A 13,631-nucleotide genomic window follows, 5' to 3' on the forward strand; every position below is an offset into this window, starting at 1 on the left:
GCCAAGCCTGCTGGGATCCTGTCGTAAAATTCTTTGGGACATGCTATCAAGGCAGGAATCCCTATCCGAGGCCACATCCTGGGAGGACCTCTAAGACTGGGATAATCACACTAGATATCAGTCACTGACTGCTATCTATGTACCTGGATCTCTACAAAGTACTTTGCGTGTAACATTTTAGTCTATCCCAAAGTGAGTTCCTTGAGCCTCCTATGGTAGGAGATATGAAAAAGCACAAAGATGACAATTATGGGTAAAAAGATGATACATACAAAGGGTAAATCACTGAGATCAAGCCTAATAATTTCCAGATAAAATCAAGAAAGACATGTATATACTGACATGCACTGATTTTTTTATTATGCAGAATAAAAACCATCCTAGAAACACTTCAGCATAAAAATGAGATTCTCAGGTATGAAAAATAAATTAATCCTGTTATTTATTTATTAAGATTTGTTAACCAATTAATGCCAGAAAATAATGAAAGCATTATATACAGATTTTTTTAAAAGAAAAACTATTTGTGGGCCAAGTATTTTAACATCAGTTAAATTTTTTTTCAAATGCAAAGGCCAAAGAAAGATAATTTCAGATAATAGATATGGGCTCAGAAAATATTCTACAAATAAATCTTTCTTGAATATAAGTCACTTAAAATAGCTACTGATTGACCATAAAATGAATTACAGTTAGGAATTAAAGAACAAAGAATGTGGTTGACTTCTCTCAACAGGTGAAGTTACCAAACTGGCATAAGAGACCTGAGGAGGAATCATTTTTCAGGCCATAATTATACTCATACAAAATTTGTGGCAAATGTGGAGGCTTTGGTGTCTCCATTTACATTGGCATCTGTATACAACTAAAAGAGTATGATTTCTATGTGGAAAATTATACTTCACATTAAAACAAAAGATAAAAGAAATTTCTCTAGAAATTTCCCTCCTTTAAATTAAGGTTTACTACTAGATTCATTTACTTAATTAAATATGTTTGTAAATTAAATATTGTGTTAAATACCATATTTGGAAAGGATATAGTGCTAATATCTGATGGGTGTTTCTTTTATTCTTAGTTTAATCATAATTTCTATTAAAAGTATGAATATTAAAAATACTGAAGATATGAATTTTTTTCTGAATGCCATACATGAAATCTATATTTTATGTAGTTCAATTAAATGAACTTCATATACTTCTCAAGTTTTTACATCTTTGCGAAGAATTTCTTTTGCATTTTTCTCCTGCCACCTGTGATTTTCAGGGAAGCCCTGAGTCACAGTGCCGTAGATGTGACCCTTTCAAGACTAACTTGTTCAGCTTACGCACTAGGGCTCTAGAGTTTATAGGAGGATATAGAGCTGACTTCCTCTCATTTTACCAGTCTGTTCTGGGAAACTAAAAGATCCTCAGATAACCTTCCCTCCCTTACACTCTGTCTAGACATTGTAAGGAAAAAAATACCCACAGAATACCGAACCGTGCTTATTAGAGTGAACAGAAGAAAATAACTTTTGTAATTATTAACTTAATAACTTATGACCCTTTAATAATCAATGTTATAAATTAATTATTCATACAAGGAGTTTAAAAAATATAGATTATTATAGTATCAGTTTAAATTAGCTAACAATGAATCTACGATCCACCTTAACATTTCTTAGATATTTTGAGAATTGTAGCCAAGCCCAGCTATAACCATATGAGAAAGATAACCATAGAGCCTACCTTTCTTTAATGAGGTCTCTAGAGAAGCTAATTCCACAACCTTTGGAAACACACTGACAATATTTAATAAACTTTACATGATGTTCTTATGGAGAGAAAGATTTAAATGTCTTTATGAAAAACATCGTTCTCTCTATAGAGTTGGGGAATTGGTCATATGGTGGTGAGAACAAGGACCCTCATATAGTCCCATATAAAGTTAACAAACTTTATCTTACTGAGTCTGTTGGGAGATATATAAGGCAAATACAGCACAGGAAATATGGTGCCAGCAAATAATATGTGTTTAATAATTTAATTTGTTAAATTGAGGCTTCACAAAAACCTTATAACACAGATAACACTGTCCCTATTTTGCAGCTGCGGAAAAAGATTCAGAAAAGTGAACTAGCTTTCTCAAGGTCACACAGCAAAGGCCATTTGAAAACACAAAGTTGATATTAATGTTCCACAGAGAAATCAGCTATACTGTGACTTTTTTGTTTTTAAGGAGATTATTTTATTAGTTGAATTTTATATTTTTAGGTATTTTCTTATACTGCTGACAAAGAAATCCGAACCGATGACCTGTGTTTGGATGTGTCTAGACTCAGTGGACCTGTAATCATGCTAAAATGCCACCACATGAGAGGAAATCAGTTATGGGAATATGATGCTGAGGTATGGTCTTTTCCTTACTTCTTATTTAGTGCTTAAACTCAGTTATGTATTTCAAATATGCTTCAATCCTAAGCTATTTTTTCTGCACTGGAAGAACTATATTTTCAAGCATGTGTGCTCCTATCTTATAACATTAGGATGGTATAGTATATAAATAGGGTTTTGTCAAATGAGTTCATTAGTGTAAAAAAATGAATAAGGAAAATAAAGTCAATATTTATGTGCTGACAGTGTGTTAGCCTGTGTACATGCTTAACATAAATTAGGCAAGAGGCCAGCTATGCTTATCTGGGAGGTATGTATGAAGATGCACATTATAGGACAATGTCAACAATATTTCCATTTTTCATATTTTAAATTGTATACAGTTGTGATTGGTGAAATTTATCCTTCTCAATTGAAGGGAAAAAAGAAAAAGCCGATAAGATTAGCTTGAATGCTCTTTATAATAGTAAATACCTCGCAAAATTCAATAAACTAATTAGGCACATAATCAACTAAGCAGTATTTTCTCAATATAGCACATCTTTCTGATAGAAGAGAGGGAGAGAAAACAATACAATTATGGTTGGGAATTTATAGCCAGGCAGTGTGTAAAAACCAGATCAACCATCAGATGGAGCTAATAAAAAAGAAATATTTTCTTCTCCATAAGGAAGGTGCCTGGAAATAGCTTCATTCCTTTCAGTTTCCTTGGCTTAGCAAAATGAATTGGGTCATTTGTGTTACATTTTCCACATTATTAAATGGTTGGTGACTTATTTAAGATAAGAAATAAACTACTCTTGCAAGATAAATAATGCACTAGAGGCGAATGAATTTCACAAATGCAGTATTCTACCTCAGCTAAGATACTCTGCCAGTGTAACATTTTAAAAAACCAATCTACAGAGTCCTTGGTATTATTGATATTGCAACAAGGTCTTCTTTTTAAAAACTTTTTGAATGTCATTTCAATTTGCATGATGTTGTAGTTTCTTAGCAGGAAAACTTATTGAATTTTTATGTGATTTGAAACTGATTATGTAGAGTTAAAATTTGGCCTTAAAATTTGTATAATATAACAAAGCTCTTTGGACACAGTACTCTCCTTCTGGGACATAAGGAAGGGCAAACATCCCGAATCTTTCCTACAATGCACCAGTGTGTTCTCTTCAAACTCTCGTCTCCCCAGGACCTCGTTTACCTGTCTGACCCCCATTTTTTTCTCTTGAGCTCTCATCATCACCACCCTTTATATTAAGACTGTAGAAGATATTTCCTTCAATAATACATGGAGGTAAACCTGGAACCTTAGCTCCCTCCCTCTTCTATTAGGAAAAGTACAGATAAATTTACAGATAAAGGAGAAATCCTGCAAGTAGTATTTTTTTTTAATGAAATTTTTTTGTTGTTGCTATTGCTCTTTAGTTCTTACCAGGAGCCCAGGACTTTATTGGGCTTGCGCTAAAAATAAAGAAATCTAGCATGTATTTCTAAGGAAAGGGCAATGAGTGTACATACTTTTTATAAGATAAAGCAGTGTGGAATTTCAGAATACCACTGTAAATCTTCAAACATTTAATTTTTCAGTAGACGATGGCTGCTATAGTCAACTCAGATTCTTTAATTGCTGAAATAACTACATTCTTGGTACATAGGTGTATATTTTATGTTTTTGTCAGCCAGTAGAAAGATTATTGAATACTAAGGGATTTTGACAGAAAAGAGGAAAAAAAATAGGTTGCTTCACCTAAGACACAGAAATTTACTATTTTGGATAACTAGTAGTTATCTATTGCAGGATTTTTCAAGTGTTGTGATATTTTGTATCATGTAAACTTTGTTTCTAGAACACACACAAAAAAGCTTATAATATGCCATAAATATTAAGAAATCTTTTTTAAATAAACAGTCTGATCACTGTAATGATTATGTAACATAGCTTACTTTACTCTCCTATATGTGTATATTTTCAAAATTAAATTGTGATGTTCAACCTGTCTAAATTTAATATTTTAAATCATAATATAGATTTTTTTGTTAAATTTATGAATGTATAAACCATGATGTAGAGAAGTCACCAAAGAATCGAATAATTGTAGGAATAATGAATTGCCTTTCTGGAAATTTAAGCTTTGAAATAAGACTGATTTTATTTCTGAAAAAGACTTTTTTTTTTCTAAGAAATTAAAATATAATCCTTGGGGGGTCATTTAGTCTACAGAATAGTCCCAACCCTTGCCACCCAAAGTGTGATTCTGGAACTAGTAACATCACCTGGGAACTTTTAGAAATTAGAAATCTGAGAACCCTACTAGACACACTATATCGGACTCTGCCTTTTAACAAATCCCCAGGTCATTTACATACATATTAAAGTTTGAGAAGGATAGGTCTAGACAGTGGCCAAACATCTACTTATCTTCCTTAGTCTTTTTATACACTGTTGGAATTACTGCAAGGTTAGAAAAAAGCATAAATATGCTTTGGAAAATGACAGGCCTCCAGGAAAGATGGGGGAGCGATAGGCAGCCCCAGGGTAAGAGGTGCCTTGATGGGAAAGAGGAATCATTGCCAAGTAGTGCTGGTCTTCTGGCATCCACCCTGTGGGAAGTAGAAAGTGCTGCTTGCTACTTCTTCAATTCAATTCTTTATCTACTGCTGTCACAGGCAAAATTATTTTTCTTTGAGAAACCTCTGAGGTGGTGTACTATCAAAGCAGAATAAAACTTGGTAGTTCACAGAATTACAAGAGCTGAAACTTTTCTTAAAGTTCTCTTCTTTCAGCCCTTTTTATCAGGAGGAAAGTAAGCACAAAGATCACACCGCCAGCAGCGGGGACGGGAGTTCAGTTCTAAGAAAGTAATCAAAGAAAGCTCGTTACCAGTACAATTGTGAATCTCACAGTGCGAGCAGCTCAAATATTCCACCACTTTATCACCCATAGTACTTTCAGTTTTAGAAAAGCAAGTTGTAAATAGGCGCAGAATTATTGGAATATGCAGAGAAAAACTGAAACAGTATCATAAAGCCTCAAAATAGGGAGTCTGTCCAGTTTGTTTGCTTCTTAGGTGAGTGGTGGGGGGAAAGAAAGGGAATGGAATTTATTGAGTGTCTACAATTTCATCTGTTTTCTCAAGCAGTTCTAACAATAGGCCTATAAGATAATATTATTTGTATTCTTCACATTATTAAATGTAAGCTTAGAGTGTTTAAATAGCTTCTCTAGGTTTTAGACCCCAGGTTTCAGGCACTGAATTTAGCAGTCTTTCTACTATACTGCATTGCCTCTTGAGGTCATTGAAAAACTAGAAATAATGAGGGGCTTTTAATGATGCTGATCTGATAAGCTAAATGTATTATTATAATAAATGAAAGGAATCATAAAATATTATCAGTTATTTGTGGTACCAAATTTTATTCACATAGAATTTCTCCTTTCCTTAATAATTGGAAAGATGTTCTGCAATAAACATTGTCTGTTTAGTTGAACAGTCATAAAACTACTTTGTCAGTATGGTCTAATTGCTTACAAATCTTACACATATTCATAATATAATTACGATCTAATTGCTTCTCCTTTTATTTGAATGAAACTAAGGACATGTTGATAATAAATGCATGTCTTTGGCCAACTTTGATTTGAAATATAGAGGTTCCTACTTTCTTAGCTAAATATTTTTTTAACACAGCCATGAATGTAATCCAGTACCACTTTATAGCTGGCTAAACATGTTCGCTTTGGGGACAACTGTAGCAGAACTACGTTAGCAGAACTACAAAATCTTCACCTGGTCTAGAATCTCTTAAATAAATTGCCTGAACATTTTGTTGGTATGAAAGCCATTGCCACAGAATTAAAACAAAAAAGGAATGCTAAATTTCATCTCACTGAAACATTAAAGGATTATTTTTAGGGACACCTGGGTGGCTCAGTCGGTTAAGCATTTGCCTTCAACTCAGGTCATGATCGCAGAGCCCCGGGATCGAGTCCTGTGTCAGACTCCCTGCTCATCGGGGAGTCTGCTTCTCTCTCTCCCTCTGCTCCTTCTCTCTCTCTTGCTCACTCTTCTCTCTCAAATAAATAAATAAGTAAAATCTTAAAAAAAAAAGATTTTTATAAAGTCCTGTCATCCATCCATTTTGTTCAGATTTTCTTATATTCTGTTTGAACATTGCAGTTGTGTTCCAATCCATCTGAAATTTACATTTTCCTACAATAAGTGCACATAATCACGTTTCTTTTAGAACATCCAAGCAGCTATATACAGTGTAAGAATCTAATTTTAGAACAGAACACTTATGCTCAACAAACACTATGCAACAAAGAAAAAAATAAGGGAGCAAAATATGATGCTAAAAATAAGTCTTGTTTTTCATGTGACTGAGCAAGTTGACTGAGAAAATGAATTCAATATCCATCTGTATCAAATGTTTCCCAGAGTCACAAGGGATTTTTTTTCAGTAGGTAAAATATGTCGGATTGATATTTACTGAAATCACAGAAGCTTATATTTAGACTTTATTTAATATCTCCTCTTTTATTTACCTTTATCAGAAAGCAGGTAAATGGCAATATAATTTCAAGGTAAGTAATCTATAATGGCAGCCTGGCCATTTCCCTGTGTAGCACTCCTAATAAAAACAGTGGCTCAATTTACCTTTAGAAGGCTGTGTATATCTGACTAGTATTGCCTGTCCATATTCCCATTGACCCATAGCTGTGGTTTCTTACATACACTCAATTAGTGAATGTAGGAACTTCAATAGTATAGTATTATAATTCTAGCTCTTGTTTCTTAAACATTTACATGGTCTTTAGAATACTCATTTCTGTTCTAGTGAAACACAGTTCACCTTGTCAGGAGATCATACTTAATATTTTGAATAACAACTTTATTAATTTTTTTAAAAATTATGATTTTGTACTTTATCAATAGGGGAAATTTTACTGCCATGGGTCTTAAACATCTGTAACAGTTTGCTTTTTTCTTACTTTGTTTATCATTATATGTAACAAGTTGAGTTTCATTTTAAACTTTTTAACTCTTTCAACTAAACTTCATTTTAGTATGGCATCTCTTACACTGAGGCCTGTGTGATTGACTCTTTAATCGACCATGCAGTCATTTCTGTTTGTTCATTAAATTACCACGTTTTTCACTTAGTGAAGGTACAAAAGTATGACTTGATTTTACAATTTTGTAGGTCTTACTTTGTCATTAGCCTTGGTTTCCTAGCCTGATTTCATTAGTAATTGCTTTTTCAAAAGGGTAGATTTAGGGGTATTCCGTGACACATCTCATCTTGGATAGCAAAACATATGGAAATGTTTAAAGACAGGAGTTATTCATGGTTTTCATGTATATCTTAAAGCAGTATGGCTAAAATTCTGTCAAGAAATACTAGTGCTTTATACCTCAGAGGAGAATAATTAATGTTATAAACAAAAACCAATACTAGCGTAGGGTTCATATTACCCTGTTTTCTAGTCAATATTTTAAATGAAACAATAGGAAAAGGTATTTGGCAGTAGTGTGCTTCCTTTCAGCCGGTATGTCACATTACCTTCAAAATTGAGTGAACATGACAGTATTCCAAAGTTGTGAGGCATTTGCAACAAGTATGGTAAGGGCTGATATACTTAATGAAGAGTATTTAAAAGAAAAAAATGTACATGCAATATAAAAATATGCAGTCTTGCATAATCACAGGAGAAATATTTATATTAACTAATTTTCCATTTGCATTGGCTATTTATAACTATCAAAAATGCATACTAAAAAATCATTTCATCTGTGTCCTTTTCTCTCTCCCTTTATCCTGTCTATGTCAAGAAATGTTATTAATGGGACACTCAATCCTGGTGTAGGTGTAGTAAAACTGACATACATGCAGTACCCTGACATATAATAAGCACAAGAAATGTTAGCTGTTACTGCTATTATTAGAAAATAATTATTATAGATTTTTTCAAACTTTGCCAGTATGTATTAAAATGTTCATACCTTTTGACCTTGTGATTTCACTTCTAAGAATCATTTGTGAATAAATGGTTATAGAGGTGGAGAGAGATGTTCAGAGATGTTATAGCATTATTTATAATAGCTCCAAATTGGAAAAATATTCCCCCCAAATGGAAAAGTGAGATGACTTCTGGCAAATCTACTTTGTAGAAATTGTGTATTTCTTCTGTTTTAAGATTATTTTAATGATAGGACAGATAATAAGGAATGATAGAAAACCCACGATAAAGTGGGAGTATATTTAATTGGATGACCACAGTTAATACATTTGCATAATATAAACACTAAAAATAACTAGAAAACACATAAAATATTAGTAATTGGTATCTTCTAGACAGAATACTCAGAAAAATAAGTAAACTACACTTCTTTTTCAAACAAATGGAAACACTAATGTTTTTGTGGGTTTTTTAAAATGAAAAATACCCTTTATCTCGATGGCATTGAGTTTTCTAATTTTTCTTCTGGTTTAATGGCTTTTCAGAAGGACCAGGAGTGAAAGTTCTTTGAATATTCTTCATGGTCATTCGTGTGATAATATTTTGGGGGCAAATATTACAAATGTATTTTTTATGGAAAAAATTCTACTGTATTTATGTTCTGGCATTATATTTCCTGAGCATAAGTAAGATCAAGTTTTGTTTCATTTTAAATCAAGGATAACTTTGTAATTCATTTTTCTTTTTAATAGAAAATGAAATTCACAATCACTAACACTGGGGTCTTTGATGTTAAAATGACATTTACCAAGAAAAACCTTTTGTAAAAAGAAACATCACTGAAGGTAGGGATTAGCAAGTTTAGGAATTTTAAACAGTGTAGATAGGTAATTTAGGTATGGTAAAAAAAAAAAACAAAACCAAAAACAAAACTAGCCTCTTTAACAAATCAAACCATGTAGTGAACCTTATCATTTTACAAAGAAAATTTATTATCTATGATGTTACCTTTTGTATCTTTATAAATCATTTGTCTACCGTTTTACTGAAGAAACTAAGTCCTTGAAATGGAAAATCCAGTGATTTGTGTCCACTAAACAGCCAAAGGGATGTAGTCTAATTTTATCAGAATTTCTTTTCTGCATTGGCCATTCACTACGTGTTTCAGTCAAAACAAAGTGCTTCCTGCGGGCAGGTACTGGGCTTGATGACGTAAGCAGTCATAGTTCCTGACCTTCTTGGAGCTCATGCTCCTGAGGAGGAAATGTATGAAAAACAAGAAACAAATTAATTACAAATTGTGTTTAGGAGAATTGGGTCAAATTAAGAGCCCAAGGGGAGCTGACCTTTTTCTTTTTCCGCTCTTCATTAACTTTCTAATTGACATTTGGATGAATGTGGCAGTGCCTAAGTGCAACTCTTTTTAACACAGGTTAGCCGTGTGAAAACATAGTGGAAACAGTTTGAGTACCACACTGTACAAAGTGAAGCAAAGAGTTAAAGCTAAATCATCCCCTAGATTTCCCCTGGCATCCCCTCAAATTTAGGGCAAAGGAATGAAGAAGCCAAAAACCAGTAAACTCTCTGACTATTCAACAGTTTTGAGTATCTCCTCACAGAATAACCCAGTTAGCACTAAAGACCATTTTATCACCACAATGAGCACTAAGAATATACCTTTTCTGTCCAAAATAACCTTTTGCTCAAAATGTTTCACCATTTGATCTCAGGCTGTTCTCCAGTTTCCCAGTCTTATTTTCATTTACCCCTACTTAATACGGTTGATACTAATGCCATCTAGAAGGATCTGGCTCATAGTTCCATGGATGCAATTATTGTGATGTGTGCTTTCCATCCTTATCCAGTAGAAATTGTACGTTGCCGAGAATGATTGATTTATTACTGCCTTTGTATTTGATTTTGTCATTATTTTCTTTGTCAAACAGACCCACACTCTTCTTCACATAATCACCCAGTCCTGTCTCTCAGTAAGCAAAGTAGCTGATGGCTCCCAGCAGCCCACTGTGGAAACATGTAATGATAGCCCTTTGCAAAAATGGCTTCTAAGAAACTATACAAGAATGCAAGTTTTTAGAAATATTTTTGAGAATCCTACTGATTACATTCTCTAATAAGTTTTGGAAGTTTGTGTTATAGACTGTGTTAAATTTATTTTACTATTTTTGTTATGTTCTGTTATTGAAATCTAGAAACTTCTTTAATATGTACTTAAGAAAAGTCTTTATGTGCTATTTCTCCATGGAATTATTTTTCTTTTATTTCTTTGCTACTTATTAATTTGGAGGCTGACTATATTAAGTAGTATTTGGTCTGTTATTAATAAGTATTTTCCAGTTTTTACTTTATTTCAAATATTTATACATGCATAAATATAATTAATGGAATACATTATGACATTAGCTCTTTTTTAGGCTAATTGTAGCCATGTTTATGTAACAATAGATTTTGCATTAGAGCTGAGAAAAATCAGTTGGAAAAAACTAACATAGCCAAAAAATGGATTGTTTGGGAAACATTTAATTAATTTTGTTAATTTTAATTCCAATACTTCCATTATGTGCAGATTTAGAATAGCTTTTCTAGAATTTATTATTTTAACCTGAAACTTTAAGCAAATGCATTTTTGAAGACTAATATGTAATTTTCATTAACTTTATAAATTATATCTTAAGTATTTCTTTGTGGTTGGCAAAGTGATATAATAATAAAAGCTTTTTAAAAATTTTACCTCATCATTTGTGTGATTTGTGAATAACTTCTCAATAAGCAATAAAATGAATAATTATTCACTTGAAGTCAAAAAACTGTTATGGAATTTATTTTATAAAGAATGCAGATAAGAATATATCCTAGTTCTTGATCTTAAGAGGATTATTGTCCTGTAAATAAAGGATATTACATTATGCAGTACCTTCCTATGACAACACATGGGAAGTTAGAGCATTATCCTGGTTCCAACGAACCAGTTAAAGTTGTTAGTAGAAGACACAGGAGCTTGGAACGCTTGTGACAAGGCTGGATGAGGTATAGAGAGGTGTGGAGAGAAGGGGCATTGTTTACGTTAGAACTGCATTTGAGATGTGTTAGAAGGCTGGGAAAGTCTGCACTCTTTGCACAGAGAACTTGTGTACAAGGCAATTTACATATATCATCTTCATTTGTTTCCAAACATACCTGGTAGTGTAACGTCCAACAAGGGGTCTTCTTAGGCTTAACTAGACATTTGGTCTCACGAGTTTACTTACAGAATTCTCGGACGGAAACCACAACTTGCTTCTCTCAGCAGACCTTGCAGCAGTTCCTATTAGCCTTAGGGGAGCCAGCTTTTCCACAGGTGACAGCCTGCTGTGGGGGAGGAGAGTGGTATGAGGCTGGCGTGATGGCTCTATGACTCACGGGAGACAGATCTCTGTAACAGCTCCTTAGGCCCAGCTCCTAGGATCCCAAGAGCATATGCAAAATTCTAAGTCTTGGCACTTCGAGAAGTCTATGATTTGGTTTCCTATCAGGTATTCATGATGTAATTTATCAGATACAGATGCAGTTTATCCTTCAGAGGTTATTTTTATCATAAGCAATGTTGCCTAGAAACATGTTAACGTTGTTACTCTTATCAGATTGCTAAGGGATCACAGTTGCATAGTTGACTAAAGGTTAATTTTTTTAAGCTGAAGAGAAAAGGGCATTTTTAAATACTCATAAGTATAATTAAGCATTTTCTGACAAAGAGTCTGATTCCTCAGAATGATTTGGTAGCTTGTCCAAATTTTCATGGCTAGTAAGCTGGGGAGCAGGAATTCACATGTAGGTCTATCTGACCCTAAAATGTCTGGTTTTTCTACTGCACTACATTAAAAAGAAGAGGTTTTTGGTGAGTTGTTTGTTATCTTTGTGATAGTGGCTTTTGACTATTAATGAATTCCTTTAGAGAAAATACTTTTTACAAAAAAAGCAAACTCATCTTTTCAAAACTATCATTATTTGTGTACTTGACATCACTTATTCAATCTGATCCTTAAAGTCAGATACATTTTTTTTTGAAAAAGATCTAATAGATGCAAGCAAAGGTAAATGGCTTTTTTTGAAAGGGAACATATATGCACAAAGGACCTCAGGTACATAACAAAAATAAAGAATATTTTGTTGACTTTAATTGAAACTTTCTAGAAAAAAAAGTGTTTTGTATCTTTTTTTTCAACTTGGTTGCTGGTTTATAAGCCAACAGCATCATTTCTGGTACCATAAGCATAAATCAACCATCTTCTTGCCTATCTTTGGCCTTTGGCCATTTCATATTTTCTCTCTCTCTCTTTGGTATAAATAACTTGATTTCATGTACTGAAAGAGCAACAAAAGCCTCAATCTTGAAATCTCCTTCATGTCTAATAGCCTTGTGCTTTTAATTTCCTGCTTGTTGCCAATGAAGCATCCCACCACAAGCCTGTTTTCCATTCAGTCTTTCCTCAGGACCGAGCAGCCCAGGTATGCAGTCCTCCTAATCCAAACAAATTAGAATTGTCCAGGCAGTGTTTCTCCACCATTTCTGTTGCTTCCGCCCTGCATTTTTTAAAATCCAACTTATGGTGTAATTTCAAGGGCTGCCCCCCACAAAAATGTTTGTTTACCGTTAATTTTAGTATTGGCAACAAAAGTATATGGTGTGCTTTTTTTTTTTTCGAGACATACCTGCAAATTACTTCCCATACATTTCAAAGGCTTTTCTCCTGGTTGGGGGTTTTTCATATAAAATGGTTCTAGGCATTGCCCATGAAACTGAGCAGAAATGTTTATAATTTATGTGCATGAATTAATATGTATAAAACATGTGGACTTAAAATGTCTATCTGGGGGAGCCTGGGTAGCTCAGATGGTTAAGCGTCTGTCTTCAGCTCAGGTCATAATCTCTGGGTCCTGGGATCAAGCCCTGTGTTTGGCTTCCGGCTTAGCAGGGAGTCTGCTTCTCCCTCTGCCTCTGCCTCTCTCCCCCCTGCTCATTCTCTCTCTCTCCCTCTCTCTGTGTCTCAAACGAATAAATAATAATTTTAAAAAATCTTTAAAAGGTTTATCTGAAAAGTTGAAAAATACGGTTTCAAAATATAAATGCAAACTCAAAAGACAAGACATGTGATGACTGGTTCACCTTTCAGCATTCAGGTACTGAGAGGAGGCTGATTAATGAATATCACTATGCAGAAAGTAAAATACACATATAATATTTCAAAACATATGACCATACATCTCTTCTTTATATTTGGTATTGATATTTTTTAAGA

The 13,631-nt window shown here is 33.6% G+C and overlaps 1 protein-coding gene across 2 annotated transcripts in view; it reads left to right on the plus strand.

Moving 5' to 3' along the window:
• GALNT13 (polypeptide N-acetylgalactosaminyltransferase 13) overlaps positions 1-13,631 on the plus strand; it is a 522,090-nt gene that overhangs the window by 506,288 nt on the left and 2,171 nt on the right. Inside the window, exons 12-14 of one of the 2 annotated variants that reach the window (XM_019799150.2) lie at positions 2,256-2,390; positions 6,931-6,960; positions 10,284-10,494. In XM_019799150.2, coding sequence (XP_019654709.1) covers positions 2,256-2,390; positions 6,931-6,960; positions 10,284-10,469 — 351 coding nt within the window. In that variant the 3' untranslated portion in view covers positions 10,470-10,494. Of the gene's footprint in view, positions 1-2,255; positions 2,391-6,930; positions 6,961-10,283; positions 10,495-13,631 lie in introns of those variants that run through there. The other variant, XM_019799151.2, reaches the window with a different exon arrangement.

This window comes from Ailuropoda melanoleuca, chromosome 2 (assembly GCF_002007445.2).
Source record: "Ailuropoda melanoleuca isolate Jingjing chromosome 2, ASM200744v2, whole genome shotgun sequence".
Lineage (NCBI taxonomy): Eukaryota > Metazoa > Chordata > Mammalia > Carnivora > Ursidae > Ailuropoda > Ailuropoda melanoleuca.